The sequence below is a fragment of the Macaca fascicularis genome, chromosome 5 (assembly GCF_037993035.2).
Source record: "Macaca fascicularis isolate 582-1 chromosome 5, T2T-MFA8v1.1".
NCBI classification, from domain to species: Eukaryota; Metazoa; Chordata; class Mammalia; order Primates; family Cercopithecidae; genus Macaca; species Macaca fascicularis.
In genome coordinates, this window is record NC_088379.1 from 1,792,470 (window position 1) to 1,814,262 (window position 21,793).

General features: G+C 53.8%; 1 protein-coding gene across 10 annotated transcripts in view; it reads right to left on the reverse strand.

Annotated features, from left to right (window-relative positions):
* The window catches only part of FAM53A (family with sequence similarity 53 member A), a 47,071-nt gene that overhangs the window by 20,387 nt on the left and 4,891 nt on the right, over positions 1–21,793 (reverse strand). For 7 of the 10 annotated variants that reach the window (XM_074039215.1, XM_005554274.5, XM_074039214.1 and 4 more), the window contains exon 2: positions 8,247–8,486. Coding sequence is in view for 8 of the 10 variants with exons in the window: in XM_005554274.5 (XP_005554331.3) it covers positions 8,247–8,321 (75 nt within the window). In the remaining 2 variants the exon portion in view is untranslated. Of the gene's footprint in view, positions 1–8,246; positions 8,493–9,465; positions 9,539–15,468; positions 16,221–21,793 lie in introns of those variants that run through there. The other 3 variants (XM_065544660.2, XM_065544661.2, XM_045392017.3) reach the window with 3 other exon arrangements.

A 21,793-nucleotide genomic window follows, 5' to 3' on the forward strand; every position in this document is an offset into this window, starting at 1 on the left:
TCCAGCTCCACCCAGGGGTCACATATAAACACCAGGCGCCCTATATAAACTCCCAGCACCCCTTGGGCTCTACTTTTTTCCTGATGTACCATCACGACTCCTCAGTCACCTGCTTCCCACCCGCCTCCCTGCAGGAAGTGAGCACCATGTTGCTAACCCAGCACAGCCAGTGCCGTGGGGACACCCCAACGCACTGAATGACCTTCACACGCGACGTTCAGGCCCTGCCGTCTCCTGGCTGCTGCCCCGGGCTCTCTGGGGAAGCCCCAGCCAGAGCACAGTGTAATGCTGGCCCCGCCCACCCACCATGTCCCCTTCCCTGTGGCCCCTGATGGTCTTTGCCCACCCCAACATTAAGACCCTGCCCATCTTCCAGCACTCAGCTGCCATCACACCTCGAACCTTCTTTGCTGCTCGGGCAGCTCAGCAAGGCACCCGTGCCCACTGCCCTCCCACCGCCTCATGCCTGTGGTCACTGGTCGTCTGTGTAGGCCCCCCCTGAGGACAGAACCCTAAAAATCACGTTATGATTTGTATTAGGACTGCGGCATTCCTCCACATGGTTACACAGAGTGCACCTCCACGCTATGGAGCACCTGTTGGTGGCGTAGAGGAACCGCTGGAAGGACCTCTAGGGAAGCATGCTGACAGAAAGGCAGAACTCAAATGCTTGCGCACTGTGTCACTCCACTTACAGACCATTCTCGAGATGACAGAATGACAGAGCGGGGGAAGAAACTATAAAAAACTCTTACTGGCCAGGTGTCGTGGCTCACACCTGTAATCCCTGCATTTTGGGAGGCTGAGGCGGGAGGACCCATTGAGTCCAGGAGGTCGAAACTAGCCTGGGAAACACAGTGAGACCCCTTTTCTAAAAGATATAAATTTTTAAAAAATAGCTGGGTGTGGGCTGGGCGTGGTGGCTCTAACCTGTAATCCCAGCACTTTGGGAGGCCGAGGCAGATGGATCACAAAGTCAGGAGTTCAAAACCAGACTGGCCAACATGGTGAAACCCCGTCTCTACTAAAAATATAAAAATTAGTCGGGTGGGCCGGGCGCGGTGGCTCAAGCCTGTAATCCCAGCACTTTGGGAGGCCGAGACGGGCGGATCACGAGTTCAGGAGATCAAGACCATCCTGGCTAACACGGTGAAACCCCGTCTCTACTAAAATACAAAAAAAATTAGCCGGGCGAGGTGGCGGGCGCCTGTACTCCCAGCTACTCGGGAGGCTGAGGCAGGAGAATGGCATGAACCCGGGAGGCGGGGCTTGCAGTGAGCTGAGATCCGGCCACTGCACTCCAGCCTGGGCAACAGAGCTAGACTCCGTCTCAAAAAAAAAAAAAAAAAATTAGTCGGGCGTAGTGGCGGATGCCTGTAATCCCAGCTACTCAGGAGGCTGAGGCAGAAGACTCTCCTGAACCCGGGAGGCTGAGGTTGCAGTGAGCTGAGATTGCATCACTGCACTCCAGCCTGGGCAACAGAGCAAGATTCCATCAAAAAAAAAAAAAAAAAGGTTGGGTGTGGTCACACATGTCTGTAGTCCTAGCTACTCAGAAGGCTGAGGCAGGAGGATCACTTGAGCCCAGGAGGTCGAGGCTGCAGTGAGCAGTGATTGAGACCCTGCACTCCAGCCTGGGCAACAGAGCAAGGCCCTGTCTCAAAAAAAAAAAAAAAAGTTCTTACAACTCATAACTAAAAAGAGAAATAACCCAATTTTAAAGTAAAAATGGGATTTCATTAGCTATTTCTCAAAAGGAGATACAAATGGCCAATGAGCACGTGAAAACATGCTCAACATAGCTAACCATAGGGAAATGAAAATCAGAACCACAATGAGATACCACCCCACACCCATGAAGGTGGCCTTTATCAAAAAAATGGACAATAACACACGTTGACGAGAGTGAGAGAAATTACAACTCTCATGTATTGCTGTGGAACAGAACATGGTACAGACACTGTGGAAAACGGCTTGGCAGTTCCTCAAAATGTTAAACATAGAATTTCCATATGATCCAGCAATCCCACAACTAGGTTTGCACCCAAAAGAAATGAAGACATACTTTCACACAGAAACTCACACATGAAACCTCCACACAGAAACTCACACATGAAACCTCCACACAGAAACTCACACATGAAACCTCCACACAGAAACTCACATAAAACCTCCACACAGAAACTCACACATGAAACCTCCACACAGAAACTCACACATGAAACCTCCACACAGAAACTCACACATGAAACCTCCACACAGAAACTCACACATGAAACCTCCACACAGAAACTCACACATGAAACCTCCACACAGAAACTCACACATGAAACCTCCACACAGAAACTCACACATGAAACCTCCACACAGAAACTCACACATGAAACCTCCACACAGAAACTCACACATGAAACCTCCACACAGAAACTCACACATGAAACTTCCACACAGAAACTCACACATGAAACTTCCACACAGAAACTCACACATGAAACTTCCACACAGAAACTCACACATGAATGTTCACAGCTGCATTATCCCTAATACTTAAATATGGAAACCACCCAAAGGTCCAAAAACAGAGAAACGGATGAGCAAATGGTGGTCTCTCAAACACAAACCTGATTAGGCTTCGAGCCTCACAGCACCACCTGCGAGAACATTCTGTGGTGAGGGACAGCCGACAGGCTGTCCATACTGGTGCTGTCCACCACGGCAGCCACCAGCCACCCAGAGACAGTGAGCACTAGCAGTGTGTCTGGTCCAAGAGGGAAAGAGCATTATGTGGGTTCTACTTTAACGAACCGTAGGCTGGGCGCAGTGGCTCACGCCTGCAATCTCAGCACTTTGGGAGGCCGCATCAGGAGGGTCACTTGAGGCCAGGAGTTAGAGACTAGCCTGGGCAACACAGCAAGACCCTGTCTCTACCAAATACGTTCACAAATTAGTGACACCCTGTCTTTAAAAAAAAAAAAAAAAGGCTGGGCACGGTGGCTCACGCCTGTAATCCCATCACTTTGGGAGGCTGAGGCGGGTGGATCACAAGGTCAGGAGATTGAGACCATCCTGGCTAACATGGTGAAACCCCATCTCTACTAAAAATACAAAAAAAAAAAAATTAGCCGGGCGTGGTGGCGGGCGCCTGTAGTCCCAGCTACTCAGAATGGCATGAACCCAGGAGGTGGAGCTTGCAGTGAGCCGAGATCGTGCCACTGCACTCCAGCCTGGGCGACAGAGCAAGACTCCATCTCAAAAAAAAAAAAAAAAGCTAAATCACTAAATCAACTTTAATTTCAGTTTAAAAATCCATGTGCGGCCGGGTGCGGTGGCTCAAGCCTGTAATCCCAGCACTTTGGGAGGCCGAGACGGGCGGATCACAAGGTCAGGAGATCGAGACCATCCTGGCTAACACGGTGAAACCCCGTCTCTACTAAAAAAATACAAAAACCTAGCTGGGCGAGGTGGCGGGCGTCTGTAGTCCCAGTTACTCGGGAGGCTGAGGCAGGAGAATGGCGTGAACCCGGGAGGAGGAGCTTGCGGTGAGCTGAGATCCAGCCACTGCACTCCAGTCTGGGCGACAAAGCGAGACTCTGACTCAACAACAACAACAACAAAAAAAAAAATTCCATGTGCAACTAGAGGGAACCATAGGAGGCAGGGCAGCACTGGCTCCAACCAGCAACTCCGGAACAAACATGGGAGGGGAGCGCGTGAGGTGCCAGCCAGGGCATGCAGCCTAGACACTCCAGGACAAGTAGCTGCGTCCTCAACACACAAGCTCCAAGGGGGACCCCACGGGGAAAAGGGACAAGAGACACCCTGAATCTGGACTCCCTGAACAAATTCATAAACTCAGACAATTGGGGAAGTTTGAACGCTGACAGGATATTTAGAGATATTAAGGAATCTCTGAGGGTTTTAGGTGTGAAAATGACATTCTGGTCATGTGTCTTAAAGTCTTTATCTTTTGGAGATACAGAATGAGATATTTGCAGAGAAAGTATGTCTAGAATGCACTATGAAATCATGGCAGGAGGGGACTGGGTGAAGGTACAGATCAAACAAGGAGCCCTGAGCTAACGGCGCCCGCTTTGCTTGCTCACTGAGGCCAGGCCGTGGGTATGTACGAAGACATACTTCCACACAGAAACTCACACATGAATGTATGAGTTTCTACTCTGTACAATTGTCTACACTTATTTTTCATAAAAATACTATTTTAAGTCACCTTTGAAAACATCAATTTCTATTTTTATGCAACGAATTGGCTACTTAAAATACTGACTTGTTTCCGTGAATGTTAGAAGTAACTTGTGTTTAGATATTCACAAGTTACGTGGGAGAGCTGGTCTCACGTGTAAACAGTCTATCACTGAGTAACTGGGTTTCTTCAACACAGGCAATCACACTGTCCTCATCACAAAGATCAAAAAACCCGGCCGGGTGCAGTGGCTCAGGCCTGTAATCCCAGCACTTTGGGAGCCCAACGGGGGTGGATCACCTGAGGTCAGGAGTTCGAGACCAGCCTGACCAACAAGGTGAAACCCCGTCTCTACTAAAAATACAAAAATTAGCTGGGCTTGGTGGCATGTGCCTGTAATCCCAACTACTCAGGAGGCTGAGGCAGGGGAATCGCTTGAACCTGGGAGGCAGGGGTTGCAGTGAGCCGAGATCGTACCACTGCATTCCAGCCTGGGCAACAGAGCGAGACTCCATCTAAAAAATGAAAATAGGCCAGGCGCGGTGGCTCAAGCCTGTAATCCCAGCACTTTGGGAGGCCGAGACGGGCGGATCACGAGGTCGGGAGATCGAGACCATCCTGGCTAACACGGTGAAACCCCGTCTCTACTAAAAAGTACAAAAAACTAGCCGGGCGAGGTGGCGGGCGCCTGTAGTCCCAGCTACTCGGGAGGCTGAGGCAGGAGAATGGCGTGAACCCGGGAGGCGGAGCTTGCAGTGAGCTGAGATCTGGCCACTGCACTCCAGCCTGGGCGACAGAGTGAGACTCCGTCTCAAAAAAAAAAAAAAAAAAAAAAAAATGAAAATAAATACATAAAATTTTAAAATCCTGATAAAGGCTGGGCACAGTGGCTCATGCCTGTAATCCCAGCACTTTGGGAGGCTGAGGTGGGTGGATCACTTGAGGTCAGGAGTTCAAGACCAGCCTGGCCAATATGGTGAAACCACATCTCTACTAAAAATACAAAAAAAAAAAAAAATTAACTGGGCATGGTGGTGGTGCCTGTAATTCCAGCTACTCGGGAGGCTAAGGCAAGAGAATCGTTTGAACCCGGGAGGCAGAGCTTGCAGTGAGCCAAGACTGCACCACTGTACTCCAGCCTGGGCGACAGAGCAAGACTCCATCCCTTTCAAAAAAAATTAAAAATTAAAAAATAGGTTGGGCATGGTGGCACACCCCTGTAGTCCCAGCTACTCAGGAAGCTGAGGCGGGAGAATCGCTTGAGCCCTGGAAGCAGAGGTTGCAGTGACATGCTAGTACTCCACTGCACTCCAGCCTGGGCAACAGGGCAAGGACTCCATCTCAAAAAAAAAAAAAAAAAGTAAAAAGGTTTACACTTAGGGATAAAAAGGTTTGTCCTCCCATTTCAGAAAGAAACCACCGCCATATTCACAGGCCGTGTTTTAAGAAAACAGGAGTCACTGGGAAAAACCATCTTTGACAGCAGAAGACGCAACAGTGGGCCTGGCTGGCCACTAATAGAGCCGGGTCAGCAGGAGCAGGAGCAAGAGCAGGCTGTGATGGAACCCTCATGACCACTCACCCTGCAGGGCCCCCAGGGCTCCTGTCCCAAGGCTGAGGCTGACCGAGGAACTGCCCACGCTGCCTTCTCTCTGTCAAGGGACAAGTGCTCCGTAAAGAGATGAAGAACGGGAGGGAGGAAGGAGGCAGGGGCCTGAAGAGCTACCTACTGGGTACTATGCTCACAACCCGAATGCAATACACCCAAGGGGCAAACCTGCACATATACCCCCGTATCTAAAATCAAAGCTGAAAACAAGAGGTGAAGAGTGGCCACCTAAAGCACAGAGGATGTGGGGGCCTGTGGGTCACTCCAAACCAGGACATCTGTCCAGACACCTCCCAGGCCCAGCAGACACGCTGTGTAGCCACCTCCCTGGAAAGCTGCCCACGCCCTGGCTGACATCCACTTGCCAAAAATGTCCTCGGAGGCACACAGCCATCTGACAGGCATATGCCACTCTGTATCCTTTGGTCTTGGTTAGAGATTCCTTAAAAACGTTTTCTCCATTTAATCAAAAGGAAAAATAGGGCCAGGCGTGGTGGCTCACGCCTGTAATTCCAACACTTCGGGAGGCTAAGGTGGGCAGATCACTTACCAGCCTCGCCAACATGGCCAACATGGTGAAACTCCGTCTCTACTAAAAATACAAAATTTAGGCCAGGCACAGTGGCTCACACCTGTAATCCCAGCACTTTGGGAGGCCGAGGCAGGCAGGTTATGAGGTCAGGAGCTCGAGACCAGCCTGACCAACATGGTGAAACCCCATCTACTAAAAATACAAAAATTAGCCTTGCCTGGTGGCACACACCTGTAATCCCAGCTACTCAGGAGGCTGAGGCAGGAGAATTGCTTGAACCTGGGAAGCAGAGGTTGCAGTGAGCCAAGATTGTGCCATTGCACTCCAGCCTAGGCAACAGAGCAAGACTCCATCTCAAAAAAAAAAAAAAAAAAAACATTTAGCCGGGTGTGGTGGCGTGTGCCTGTAACCCCAGCTACTCGGGAGGCTGAGGTACAAGAATCACTTGAACCCAGGAAGCAGAGGTTGCAGTGAGCCGAGATGGTGCCACTGCACTCCAGCGTGGATGACAAAGCAAGACTCTGTCTCCAGAAAAAGAGAAGAAAAAATGGGAACTGGCCACGGTGTCTGGAAAGAACACGGTTCTGCAGCCAGCAAGGCACTGAGACATCAGGCAAGCACTGCCTTCCCCGCCTCAGCCACCCCTACCCATGGGCTGACAGCCAGAAACGTACTGACTACAGGACACAGCCAGCACTGACTGCCATGGTCACCTCGGTCATCGTGGCCCTGAGCGCCAGGCCCCATAAGCAGTGCTTGCAAAGGTTCAGGCCGCATGCCACCTCCCACAGCCCAACGCCCATGCTCGCCAGCTCTTGGGAGGAGAGGCTTCAGCTTGGACCCGCAGACCCTTGCTGGAACCCCCTGCGGTGAAGATGGGTCACACGTGTCCAGCCCAAAGGCCTGAGACCCACAGCTTTCCCTTCACCCTCTCATTTCCATAACATGCACGGGGCTACAAATGCAGCGTGCTCACGCCTCCAGAGCCACGGCCAAGCCGGGCCCAGGACAGGCAGGTGTTCCAAGCACCTCTGCTGGCTCTGAGGGCCTGGCAAGACCCTCCAGGCTAGACATCAGCCACCTCCTTCTAGATATGCCTTCTAACCAGGGCGGGGGGTGGGTCCTGAAGGTGGCACATCCAAAGTTCACTTCACCATGACTGTAGGAAAATCAATCTGCCTGTGGGAAGCTAATGTGGTGATCAAATCCAAGACAGAGGCTCCCTTGGGAGGTGGAGCTAGGAGGGGAGGGACAGGGAGGCCAGTGGGGCACATGCTGCTGCTTGATTGGATGCTAACAGGCACACCTGTGCTTGGGGCTCCAGCTTCCGTGTGTAAGTCAGCCTTTCAGTAAAACCCTATCTTTTTAAATAGCAACTCAAGGCATTTTTTTTTTTTTGAGACGGAGTCTCGCTGTGTTGCCCAGGCTGGAGTGCAGTGGCGCCATCTCAGCTCTCTGCAAGCTCCGCCTCCCAGGTTCACACCATTCTCCTGCCTCAGCCTCCCGAGTAGCTGGGACTACAGGCGCCTGCCACCACGCCCGGCTAGTTTTTGTATTTTTAGTAGAGATGCGATTTCACCATGTTGGCCAGGCTGGTTACAAACTCCTGACCTCAATTGATCTGCGCGCTCAGCCTCCCAAAGTGCTGGCACTACAGGCGTGAGCCACTGTGCCCCGCTGGCATTTTTAATAAGTCTGTTTTTTTAAATGATGCTGAAAATCCGCTGTGATGACACTGATGGGCTCTGGGGCCCACTTGTGTACCAGACACCACCATGCCTGGCCTAGCAGTGCCTCCCAGGCCTCTGAGAACTTAGCCCTCACCTCCACTTCCCAGTGTGGCCATTCCCCTGTGACAGCACGGGAGAGGGGCACCCAGCCTTGTGCCACCTGCAGCTGCTTACCGGACCAGCCTCGGTCTTGCAGGTGAGGTCGTCCAGGCTCTGGCTCTGTAGCTTCTCAGTGATGAGTGTGACCATGGTTGGGGCCCCGTGTCCTCCGTCCACACCAACCGGCACTAGAGTGCTGGAACATCAGACTCTCGAAGGCCCCGGCATTGCTAGTTCTGAGCTAAATCTCAAGGTCATGTCTCCACTTTCCTTACAGATGAGCAGTCCGTGCCACAGGCTCTTCAGGATTTGTGCCTGTTTCTCAGAAGAGATAAATCACCATGTGATTATACGCAAAATCATTTTGTTGGTGTTTCTGTTACATGCCAGGTCCCCTGTGTATAAAGTATTTCTGATATCCTGCCTCACAAACACCCTCCCATTTTCAAAACTACCATGCAAGTTCTTTTCTGGAAAATCTGATCACGGTGGTCTTCTGGCTAAAGGCAAAGGCACATGTTAGACCCATCTCGCCCCCTGGAAGCCTCAACTGAAAGAAAAAGATAGGCCATCCCAGTCTCCTGCTCCAAAAAAGGGGAAATAGGATGGGAGATGATGGCAAGGACATTCTGGAAGCTGGGAAGCTGCTGGAAAGCCAGTATCAAGCCAGGAATGCAGAAACCCTGACTACCCACCCCCTTCTGCTCCAAGTGGCCAAACACCCCTCCCACTCCCGCCAGCCAGCTGGGCAAGCGCTCTCCACGGAAGCTGGGGCAGAGGAAGCCTACCAGGGTCCGCACCTGGTCTGCTGACAGCAAGGGGCCGGCAGAGGAAGGGCGAGGGCTCGGGGGGTCTTTCAGGCCCTGAGCTCTCCAGCCCCAGGAATGGGCAGCTCTGTCTGTACTGCCGGCAGAGGCTGCGGGGCTGCCCCAGGGCTGCTCCCAACAGACACCAACGGGCCGAGGTGCCCAGCAAGGTGGCCCTGCGCCCAGCGTGTCCCCAACCTGCCCCAGCTTTGACCCTTCTCAGGCTCCCACTGTTGGGTGTGAGGAGCTGCCAAGGCCACCTAGTTCAGACCCAACAGAGGCCAAAACAGACAAGGGGCAAACAAGCAAAACCAGCAACTTGGAGAAGAGCCCTAGGTGGGAGGGTAAGGACTTCCTCAGCAGCAGCCCTCTGCGCTCGGAGTGACACGGCACCTCCATGAAGACCAGGACACCCTTAAAAAGGAACTTCCAGAGAAAAAGAAGAGTGCCTGGGAATTAAGACAGCAGTGATGGAACCTCCACACAACCTCCAAGGTGCGCGTCCTCAGCTGCCGCCCAGCTCCAGCTTCTGGCCAGTCTTCTGGGGCCCACAGACTGCTCCTAGGCAAGGATTAAGGGTGGACAGGACGCCAAAGCTGAGGCCTCACCTCCACCAATGAAGGCAACCCATAGGCAGCAGCGTTCACAAGCATCTGCCCTAAAAGCCTGGCACGTGGGAGGCACGTGGGCCGCCCCATTGGAAGGACCGCCGGCCACTTGGGCCATGCCACCTGCCAGTAAAGTAGAGGGCAAAGGAGACTCACACGCACACTTCTGCCAATGCTGGAAAGGTTTCAACACGGTTCAATACCTGCGTTCCACACTTAAAATGTGCATATACAACTGCTCTCAACAGAAACCCATAGACACTTCCCTAGAGCCCAAAAGCCAGCATCTTCCCAAACGAGGGCCAGGGCAAAGGCGCCACCAACACAGCAGCTACGCGCACAGTGGGCCACCCGGCCTGGCTCAGAGCCTTCCCGTCACCAGGCACAGCCCTGTTGCTGTCAGGTCCAGGAGACTGGGCAGACCAAATCCAGGCAGGGTCTGTGCACAGGTCCTGATAGGTGCCACCCACCCATAGGGCTGTTCCAGGCCAGGGGACACAACACACCAGCTAAAGGCTGTGCCCACCTGCCTCACTGGGTCTGAAATCAGGCTGTGACCACCTGGCTCACTGGGTCTGAAATCACGCGCTCGGCGCTGCCCACTCCCACCACCCTCGGCAGCCACCACTGTCATCTCCAGCCCACAGCCAAGAGCCCCAGACTCCAAGAGGGGTGTCCTGCGCTGGGTCAGGGTCAGCCGGGCCCACTGTGATGCTTCAGAAGGAGGTCTCTCTGCAGCAGTGGCTCCATTCAAATAGTCTCAAACTAAGCAGCACAAATCAGAGCCAGTCACACTGCACACCCAATGCTGGTCAATGTCAGCTGGGGAAAGCCACCAGCAACTGGGGTGCCAGCTCACACCACGGCCCAGACTCACCTCTGTACCAGCTCAGTGCCCCCAGCTCATACCACGGCCCAGACTCACCTCTGTACCAGCCTCAGAGCCCCTACTTCACAGCCACAGCCCGGAATCACCTCTGTACCAGCCTCAGAGCCCCCAGCTCACAGCCACGGCCCAGACTCACCTCTGTCCCAGCTCAGAGCCCCCAGTTCACAGCCACGGCCCAGACTCACCTCTGTACCAGCCTCAGAGCCCCCAGTTCACACCACGGCCCGGACTCACCTCTGTCCCAGCTCAGAGCCCCCAGTTCACAGCCACGGCCCGGACTCACCTCTGTCCCAGCTCAGAGCCCCCAGTTCACAGCCACGGCCCGGACTCACCTCTGTCCCAGCTCAGAGCCCCCAGTTCACAGCCATGGCCCAGACTCACCTCTGTACCAGCTCAGAGCCCCCAGTTCACACCACGGCCCGGACTCACCTCTGTCCCAGCTCAGAGCCCCCAGTTCACAGCCACGGCCCGGACTCACCTCTGTCCCAGCCTCAGTGCCCCCAGCTCACGCCACGGCCCAGACTCACCTCTGTCCCAGCCTCAGAGCCCCCAGTTCACAGCCACGGCCCAGACTCACCTCTGTCCCAGCTCAGAGCCCCCAGTTCACACCACAGCCCGGACTCACCTCTGTCCCAGCTCAGAGCCCCCAGTTCACAGCCACGGCCCGGACTCACCTCTGTCCCAGCCTCAGTGCCCCCAGTTCACACCACGGCCCAGACTCACCTCTGTCCCAGCTCAGAGCCCCCAGTTCACAGCCACGGCCCAGACTCACCTCTGTCCCAGCTCAGAGCCCCCAGTTCACACCACGGCCCAGACTCACCTCTGTCCCAGCTCAGAGCCCCCAGTTCACAGCCACGGCACGGACTCACCTCTGTCCCAGCCTCAGTGCCCCCAGCTCACGCCACGGCCCAGACTCACCTCTGTCCCAGCTCAGAGCCCCCAGCTCACACCACGGCCCAGACTCACCTCTGTACCAGCCTCAGAGCCGCCAGTTCACACCACGGCCCGGACTCACCTCTGTCCCAGCTCAGAGCCCCCAGTTCACAGACACGGCCCGGACTCACCTCTGTCCCAGCCTCAGTGCCCCCAGCTCACGCCACGGCCCAGACTCACCTCTGTCCCAGCTCAGAGCCCCCAGCTCACACCACGGCCCAGACTCACCTCTGTACCAGCCTCAGAGCCGCCAGTTCACAGCCACGGCCCGGACTCACCTCTGTCCCAGCTCAGAGCCCCCAGTTCACAGCCACGGCCTGGACTCACCTCTGTCCCAGCTCAGAGCCCCCAGTTCACAGCCACGGCCCAGACTCACCTCTGTCCCAGCTCAGAGCCCCCAGTTCACACCACGGCCCGGACTCACCTCTGTCCCAGCTCAGAGCCCCCAGTTCACAGACACGGCCCGGACTCACCTCTGTCCCAGCCTCAGTGCCCCCAGCTCACGCCACGGCCCAGACTCACCTCTGTCCCAGCCTCAGAGCCCCCAGTTCACAGCCACGGCCCAGACTCACCTCTGTCCCAGCTCAGAGCCCCCAGTTCACACCACGGCCCGGACTCACCTCTGTCCCAGCTCAGAGCCCCCAGTTCACAGCCACGGCCCAGACTCACCTCTGTCCCAGCCTCAGAGCCCCCAGTTCACACCACGGCCCAGACTCACCTCTGTCCCAGCTCAGAGCCCCCAGTTCACAGCCACGGCCCAGACTCACCTCTGTCCCAGCTCAGAGCCCCCAGTTCACACCACGGCCCAGACTCACCTCTGTCCCAGCTCAGAGCCCCCAGTTCACAGCCACGGCCCGGACTCACCTCTGTCCCAGCCTCAGTGCCCCCAGCTCACGCCACGGCCCAGACTCACCTCTGTCCCAGCTCAGAGCCCCCAGTTCACACCACGGCCCAGACTCACCTCTGTCCCAGCTCAGAGCCCCCAGTTCACAGCCACGGCCCAGACTCACCTCTGTCCCAGCTCAGAGCCCCCAGTTCACAGCCACGGCCCAGACTCACCTCTGTCCCAGCTCAGAGCCCCCAGTTCACAGCCACGGCCCAGACTCACCTCTGTCCCAGCTCAGAGCCCCCAGTTCACAGCCACGGCCCAGACTCACCTCTGTCCCAGCTCAGAGCCCCCAGTTCACAGCCACGGCCCAGACTCACCTCTGTCCCAGCTCAGAGCCCCCAGCTGACAGCCACGGCCCGGCCTCACCTCTGTCTCAGCGTCAGAGCCCTCACAGGACGGGGCTCTATGGCTGACAAGCCAGCCTCCCTCCCTAATTCCACCAACCATTCTTGCATGGCGAGGGCCAGCTCCCTTCACACCATGCACCATGAGGGGCTGCACACCCACATTCTGAACCCTCCTGGTTGCACAAAGCACACACAAAACCTTAGAAAGGGGACAGCAGCCACACTATAACTTGAAAAATAATAACTAGGATTTTATTTTAAAAACAGTCTTCACAGTCTGTGTAGAAATGGCTGATTTCAGGGCTGGGGCAGGGAAAAGAGTTGGAACCTGTCGAGGTGCAGGAAGTGAGGATGGCTCCCCAGTAGCCTGCCGGTAACACAGAGCAAAGCAAGCGGCAGTGAACACAGGAACCCAGGAACCCACGAACATAGGAACTCAGGAACCCATGAACCCAGATACCCAGGAACCCATGAACCTAGGAATTCACAAACCCAGGAACCCACAGACCCACAGACCCAGGAACCTACAGACCCAGGAACCCACAGACCCAGGAACCCACAGACCCACAGACCCAGGAACCTACAGACCCAGGAACCTACAGACCCAGGAACCCACAGACCCACAGACCCAGGAACCTACAGACCCAGGAACCCACAGACCCAGGAACCCACAGACCCACAGACCCAGGAACCTACAGACCCAGGAACCTACGGACCCAGGAACCCACAGACCCATAGACCCAGGAACCCACAGACCCAGGAACCCACAGACCCAGGAACCTACAGACCCAGGAACCCACAGACCCAGGAACCTACAGACCCAGGAACCCACAGACCCACAGACCCAGGAACCCACAGACCCAGGAACCTACAGACCCAGGAACCCACAGACCCATGGATGCAGAACCCACAAACCTAGGAATCCACAAACCCAGGAACCCACAGACCCACAGACCCAGGAACCCACAGACCCACGAACCCAGGAATCAGGAACACAGGAACCCACGGACCCAGGTGAGGTGGGGGTGGCGGGAAAGCACCTCCTCACGGGGCGGTGGGGAGCCACGAGTGAGTGCAGAGAGAATGAGGGAAGTGCTTTAAAACCATCACTCGACCAACATCCCAACACAACAGTCTCAGGCAAGATGCATCCATGATGCTGGACCCGCAGAGAACATATGGTGAGAAACAGAGCTCACAGCCTCAAAGTGACCCCCAAAAGATGCTCGGCAGTCACCAAGGAAAAACAGTAACAGCAGGGGTACCCAGCAGGCACCTGAACCCAGCAATCAATGTGAACACCCCAAGAGCCTCCTGCGGGGCACCCAGGACGCAAACACAGGAACCTGAATTTCCCCTTTTTTTTTTTTTTTTTTGAGACAGAGTCTTTCTCTGTCGCCCAGGCTGGAGTGCAGTGGTGCGATCTCAGCTCACTGCAGCCTCCGCCTCCCGAGTTCAAGCGATTCTCCTGCCTCAGCCACCCAAGTAGCTGGGATTACAGGCACACGCCACCACACCCGGCTAGTTTTTGTATTTGTAGTACAGATAGGGTTTCGCTATGTTGGCCAGGCTGGTCTCAAACTCCTGATCTCAGGTGATCCACCCACTTCAGCCTCCCACAGTGCTGGGATTACAGGCATGTATCACCACCACCCCTGGCCTGGAACCTGATTATTTGATTCTGAAGAAATGTCAGACAATCTCAAAACAGACCAACCCTACAAAATGATCAGCCAGAAACCTTCAGAAGCATCGGGTCAGGAAAGAGATCGGCGAGGCCCGGCCCAGACTGGAGGGGGTCCCAATGCAGCACGTGACACTGGGTCAGAAAAAGGGCAGGGAGGACGTGTCCCAAATCTGCCTGAGCACCGTCAGATGCCAGCACCACGCCACACTGACGCTGCACTACTGGCTATGACTACTGCCTGTGGTCACGTGAGATGTGAACGCCTGGAGGGTCTGCACGCCCTCCATAGAGAAACGATGACATGTGTGCACAAGAGTCACACTCTCGGCCAGGCGCGGTGGCTCACGCCTGGAATCCCAGCACTTTCGGAGGCCAAGGTGGGCGGATCACGAGGTCAGGAGATCGAGACCACGGTGAAACCCCGTCTCTACTAGAAATAAAAAAAAAAAAAACTAGCCAGGTGCGGTGGTAGACGCCTGTAGTCCCAGCTACTTGGGAGGCTGAGGCAGGAGAATGGCGTGAGCCTGGGAGGCGGAGCTTGCAGTGAGCTGAGATCGCGCCACTACATTCCAGCCTGGGCGACAGAGCAAGACTCTGTCTCAAAAAAAAAAAAAAAAAAGAGTCACAAAGAGTCACACTCTCATAACTCACAGACTTTAATACATCAGACAGGCTGGGCGCGGTAGCTCACACCTGTAATCCCAGCACTTTGGGAGGCCAAGGCGGGTGGATTATGAGGTCAGGAGATTGAGACCATCCTGGCCCAACGTGGTGAAACCCCATCTCTACTAAAAATATAAAAATTAGCTGGGCGTGGCCGGGAACAGTGGCTCATACCTGCAATCCCAGCACCTTGGGAGGCCAAGGCGGGTGGATCACGAGGTCAGGAGATCAAGACCATCCTGGCTAACAAGGTGAAACCCTGTCTCTACTAAAAATACAAAAAACTAGCCGGGCGTGGTGGCGGGCGCCTGTAGCCCCAGCTACTCCGGAGGCTGAGGCGTGAGAATGGCATTAACTCAGGAGGCGGAGCTTGCAGTGAGCCAAGATCATGCCACTCACTCCAGCCTGGGCAACAGAGTGAGACTCCATCTCAAAAAAAAAAACAAAACAATTAGCTGGGTGTGATGACACGTACCTGTAGTCCCAGCTACTCAGGAAGATGAGGCAGGAGAATCACTTGAACCCGGGGGGCGGAGGTTGCAGTGAGCCGAAATCACACTACTGCACTCCAGCGTGGTGACAGAGTGAGACTCCATTTAAAAAAAAAAAAAAATCAGATAAAGTGTGCTCGCAAAGCAGCAGCCAGGGCAAGTGTCCAGCAGCGCCAATGCGGAGCACCTAGCGGTGTCCAAGCAGCAGCTCTGACACGCGAGAGGCGCATGCAGCACAGGAGGGACCACGTCTGCTGCCAACGGCAGCTCCCTGCTGGGAGCCCAGGAGACGGGGATTGTGAGTGCTGCGCAGGGAGGGGAGGAGACCCTCCTGTGGAACACGCATTTCCCGCAGGAAGGAAGGCGTTACTCAGGTCGTCACCGACACGTGTGTTGGCTTCCAAGATGCCAGCAGGGCCATTATACCAATCTCCCGTAACTGAGGGGCTTCAAATAACAAAAGTTTACTCTGAGTTCTGGAGGCCAGAAGCCCAAACCGGAGGTATCGACAGCTGCCTCCTTCTGGAGGCTGAGGGGAACCGGTTCCAGCCTCTCTCCAGTTTCCAGCGGCTCCAGGAGTCCTCGGCATTTCCTGGCTTGTAGCTGTACCACTGCAATCTCTGCCTCTGTCACCACGCGGCCTTCTTCCCATTGCCATAGAGTCTCTGTGTCACTATCTCTTCTTATAAGGACACCAATAATTGAGTGAGAGCCCACTCTAATCATATGACTTCATCTTTTTTTTTTTTTTTTTTTTTTTTTTTTTTTGAGACGGAGTCTCGCTATGTCGCCCAGGGTGGAGTGCAGTGGCCGGATCTCAGCTCACTGCAAGCTCCGCCTCCCGGGTTTTTACGCCATCTTAATTTACATTAATTACAATAGCATCTGGCCGGGCACGGTGGCTCACGCCTGTAATCCCAGCACTTTGGGAGGCCGAGGCAGGCAAATCACGAAGTCAGGAGATCGAGACCATCCTGGCTAACACGGTGAAATCCTGTCTTTACTAAAAATACAAAAAATTAGCTGGGCATGGTGGCACATGCCCGTGGTCCCAGCTATTTGGGAGGCTGAGGCAGGAGAATTGCTTGAACCCAGGAGGTGGAAGTTGCAGTGAGCTGAGATCATGCCACTGCACTCCAACTTGGGCAACAGAGTGAGACTCCATCTCAAAAAAAAAAAAAAAAATTACAATAGCATCTGCAAAGACTGTATTTCTAAATAAAGTCACATTTGCAAGTATTGGGGGTGCAGACTTGAACATAACCTCCTGGGGGATGCAATTCCACACACACAATGCCAGGCCCGTCTCCCCTTACAATAAACTGAGCCATGAGGATGCAGCACCAGTCATGAGGCATGATGGACAGCAAGTCCCTCCCCCTTGGCAGTTCTCAGAGACCAGTCTGCATGAGGGAAGTCTGGGGAAGGAGGAGTTCAGGACCAGAGGAAGCCCCTGCCGGAGCTGGGAAAGCCCAGAGATATGGAAATTGTGATGGATGGTGGCGGTGAAGATGCCGCAGGACCCCACCACGGCAGGACAGCCTTTTCAAGGGGCGATCAGAGAGGTCCCTCTAAGGCAGTGATATTGAAGCCAGGACTGAAAGCTAAACAAGAGGGGCCCGGAAAAGGAGACAAAGGCCAGGACAAGTGGGAAAAGAGACCTCTGGGTTCGAGGTAGATGTAGAAGAGACGTGGGAAGTGAGAGAAACCTGGCTCCAGCTGCTAGAACTCACTGTCCCTGCCACCAACAGGTGAGGAGTGGGAGCCAGCGGAGAGGACCACAACCTGAGCTCCGGGAGGCACAGCTGGCATCGGGCATCCCTCGCCCCTACTCCAGGACCTCTCAGCACCGGCCCCTCTGAACAGGAAGCGGTCCCTCCCAAGCCCACGAGCACCGCCCTGAGCCCAGGCTATGCCTTCTCCCCACACTAAGTGGGCTCACTTCAGAGGACGGCTACAACGAACTCACTTCCACTTTTCCTGCATTAAGTCGCCATCCTCACTCCCAAAGGCTCCTTGTAACTGCACTGTAACTCCCTTCCTTGTAACTGCACTGGTGACTCAGCCGACAACCCCAGGGGCTTTCCCTGCCTCTCCTTCCACCTCTGCACCCAGCTTAAGCCTGATCCTCAAGGTCTGGAGGGCCGCAGCAGCCTACACCCGTTCCCATCCACTGGGCAACGCTTGGCTCGACCTCAACGGAAAGCAGATCATGGCACTCTGGCCCCCAGAAACAGCCTCCTCAGCCCTTAGGACAGAGGCCAAAATCCTCACCCTGGTCCCCCAACTATCCCATCGTCTCCTCTCGCTCCCTGGGTTCTGGCCACACCAGTGCCCTGCAGACCCCTAGGAGGGTCAAACGCAGAGCTGGAGTTCCACGGGGGCAGCAGGGATGAGTCCCCACCACAGGCAATGCCTCCGCTCATATGGCCGCCTCACGGGACAGTGGCAAAATGCCCTCGGCTGGCGGCTCTGGCCACTCTCATTCTCCAGGACTCCATCCTCCAAAACGCACCAAAGCAGTTTCTATTTTTCTGTGTTTTAACTCGATCCACATGGAGTCAGATACAGCATTCGTAGAGCCATGAATTAGTTTCCTACAACCAACTATCACAAAGTGGTGGCTTAGGACAGAAATGAACTAGCCAGCTGTCCTTGGAGGCTGGGAGTCCAAGACCAAGATGCTAGCAGGGCCACGCCCCTCTGAAGGCTCTGGGGAGGGATGTGCTCAGGCCCCCCTCCGGCTCTGGCGTCACTCCAATCTTCCCACCGCATTCTCCCTGTGTGTGCCTGTGTCCAAGTCTCCCGATTTTATAATGACATCAGTCATTTTGGGGCAGGACTCACCATGCTCCAGTGTGATCCCATCTTAACTAATTACATCTCCAACAACCCTATTTCCAAGTAAGTGCACATTCTGAAGTACTGGGGGGTCAGGACTTCGATGTGTGACTTTGGGGGCGGACGTCATTCAGCCCATAACCAGCTGTATTTTATTTCCCCATGGCAACACACACAGGGTGCTGGCTCACAAACCAACACTGAGCGACTCCCAAGCGTGCAGAGGCCTCACCCCTGCCACTCTGCAGTGGGCACTTCCATCCCTCAGCCCTGTCCTCGGGTACTTACTACCACTACGCACACAGCCCGCAGGCACCGCTGCTCCTGGACTGTCCCCCAGCGCACCCCTCAGAGCATCATCTGCTGGCTGGAAGGCACGTCAGGGTGTATCTCTTTGCCAACACAGCCCCACTCCACACCTCCCAATAGGGCTGTGTGAACCTTCTGTCAAGTCATCGCTGACATTATCATGTCACTATAAATAGTGTTTCCAGTTAGGCCACACAGTGGGGTCTGTTCTCCAAAGTTCATAATTCCATCCTTTTTACGAATGCAAAGTTTCTGCCCAGTATAAACTCTTGCCCCAAACTCCCCAGCAGATTTACAAACCTCCTAGGAACGAGCCCTTTGGTCAAAGACGTCAGGACACCTTCAGCCCTTCTGCTCCTAGTCCCGCCTTGTGCTCAGGGCTGGCAGGGGTGTGCTCTAGCCCACTCAGGGCACCCCTCACCCTCATCTTGCAGCTTCCTGAGAAGGGGGGCACGTGAAGACCACACCTCTTCTCTCCTCCACTTCTGTAAGGAGCCCACTCCCAGGATGCCTGCTCAGCTTTCAGGGTCTTCCCTCGCCCCAGCTTTAGAAAATGCTTAAGGCACCTTCTTTGGTCCAGAGACCACGTCCTTCCGGCCTGGCTCATGGCACACTCTCTGCTCCACCCTGGTCTGCATCTCCGTCTGTTCCTGGACTCCGTGTCCAACGCTTGCTGCTGTTGCCGCTGTTCTAGGATTTGTCCTCTGCTCCTCCAACCCTTCCAATGACGTGTGTATGCTTCACATGCAAGGGCTCCCTCCTCTTCTCCAAATGCCCATGTCGGGACCCATCTTCACACTTATCTCTAAGCCTATATATACAGGGCTGCTTTTCACGGGGGGTTTAAATTACTTTTTCTGGTCCCTGCACTCTGTATCTCAGCTCCCTCGGTCTTCCCTGCTTTTCCTGGCTTCTGCTTTCAGACTGGAAGTTTCCTCTGATGTTGCTCATTCTGGCTCCCCATTCACACACAGAGGGAAGGGCAGTGCTGCCTCACTGCAGAGGGATGCAGTGGCTGCGTCCTCCCTTCAGATGCCAAGAGAACTCACCCTGAGACCAGCCTGGCCAACATGGTGAAACCCCATCTCTACTAAAAATACAAAAATTAGCTGAGCATGGTCGCAGGTGCCTATAATCCCAGCTACTCAGGAGGCTGAGGCAGGAGAATTGCTTGAATCCAGGAGGTAAAGGTTGCAGTGAGCTGAGATTGCACTACTGCACTTCAGCCTGGGTGACAGAGTGAGACTCCATCTCAAAATAAATAAATAAATAAATAAATAAATAAATAAATAAATAAATAAAGTTTATAGAGAGAGGCAAAAGACCCAGAATAGCCAACATGGTATTAAAGGAGAACAAAGTTGGAGGATTGACACCATCCAACTCAGACTTATCATAAAGTTGCTGTAATCAAGACAGTGTGTGGCCAGGCACAGTGGCTCACGCCTGTAATCCCTGTGCTTTGGCAGGCTGAGAGAGGAGGATCGCTCGGACCCAGGAGTTCAAGACCAGCCTGGGAAACATAGCGAGACTCCATCTCTATATAAAATTTTAAATTTACCTGCGTGCCTATAATCCTAGCTACTTAGAAGGCAGAGGTGGGAGGATTGCTTCAGCCGGAGAGGTGGAGGATGCAGTGATCCATGATTGCACTGCTGCACTCCAACCTCGGTGACACAGCAAGACCCTGTCTCAAAAAAAAAAAGATAGTGTGGGACGGGCAAAAGAATAGGCAATTGGATCAATGGAACAGGCAGAATAGAGAGCCCAGATATAGAACCACATAGTCACTGATCTTTGACAAAGGAGCAATGGCAATATAATAGAGAACAGACAGTCTTTTCAACAAATGCTGCTGAAAAACTAGACATCCACAAGAAAAAAAGACATGAGACCAGGTGTGGTGGCCCATGCCTGTAATCCCAGCACTTTGGAAGCCCGAGGCGGGTGGATCACTTGAGGTCAAGAGTTCGAGATCAGCCTGGCCAAAATAGTGAAACCCCATCTCTACTAAAAATATAAAAATTAGCTGGGTGTGGTGGCGTGCACCTGTAACCCCAGCTACTCAGGAGGCTGAGGCAGGAGGAGAACCACCTGAACCCGGGAGGCGAAGGTTGCAGTGAGCTGAGATCACACCCCTGCACTACAGCCTGGGCCACAGAGCAAGATTCCATTTCAAAAAAAAAAAAAAGACATGGAGTGTATGGACACCCTTCACGAAAACTAACTCAAAATGGATCACAGACCTAAAGTAAAAGGCAAAACTATAAAAATCCTAGAAGATAGATAACACAGGAGAAAAATATAGATGACTTTGGGTTTGGCGATGACTTTTCAGATACAACACTGAAAGCACGACCCATGAAAGAAAGAATTGTTAAGTTGAACTTCATTAAAATTAAAAATATCTGCTCTGCAAAAGACACTGTCAAGAGAATACAAAACAAGTTCCAGACTGAAAGAAAATATTTGCAAAAGACTTATCTGACAAAGAACCATTATCCAAAATATAGAAAGATATTTTAAAACTCAACAATAAGAAAACAACCCCAGCCTGGTCAACATGGTGAAACCCCATCTCTACAAAAAAACTACAAAAATTAGCCGGCGTGGTGGCACACGGGAGGTCGAAGCAGAAGAATCACTTGAACCCAGAAGCTGAGGTTGCAGTGAGCCGAGATCATGCCACTGCACTCCAGCCTGGGTGACAGAGTCAGACCACGTCTCCACAAAAAAAAAAAAAAAAAAAAAAAAGGCCAGGAGCAGTGGTTCATGCCTGTAATTCCACTTTGGGAGGCCAAGGCAGGTGGAACAACTGAGGTCAGGAGTTCAAGACCAGCCTGGCAAATGTGGTGAAACCCTGTTTCTACTAAAACTACAAAAATTAGTTGGGCATGGTGGCAGGTGCCTGTAATCCTAGCTACACGGGAGGCTGAGGCAGGAGAATTCCTTGAACCCGGGAGGCGCAGGTTGCAGCGAGCCAAGATAGCACCACTGCACTCCAGCCGGGGCAACAAGAGCGAAACTCCATCTCAAAAAAAAAAAAAGAAAAAAGAAAGAAAGAAACCAACCCAACTAAAATAGTAGAGCAAACACTTTAACAGACACCTCAACCAACTGGGGCCGGGTGTGGTGCTCATGCCTGTAATCCCAGCACTT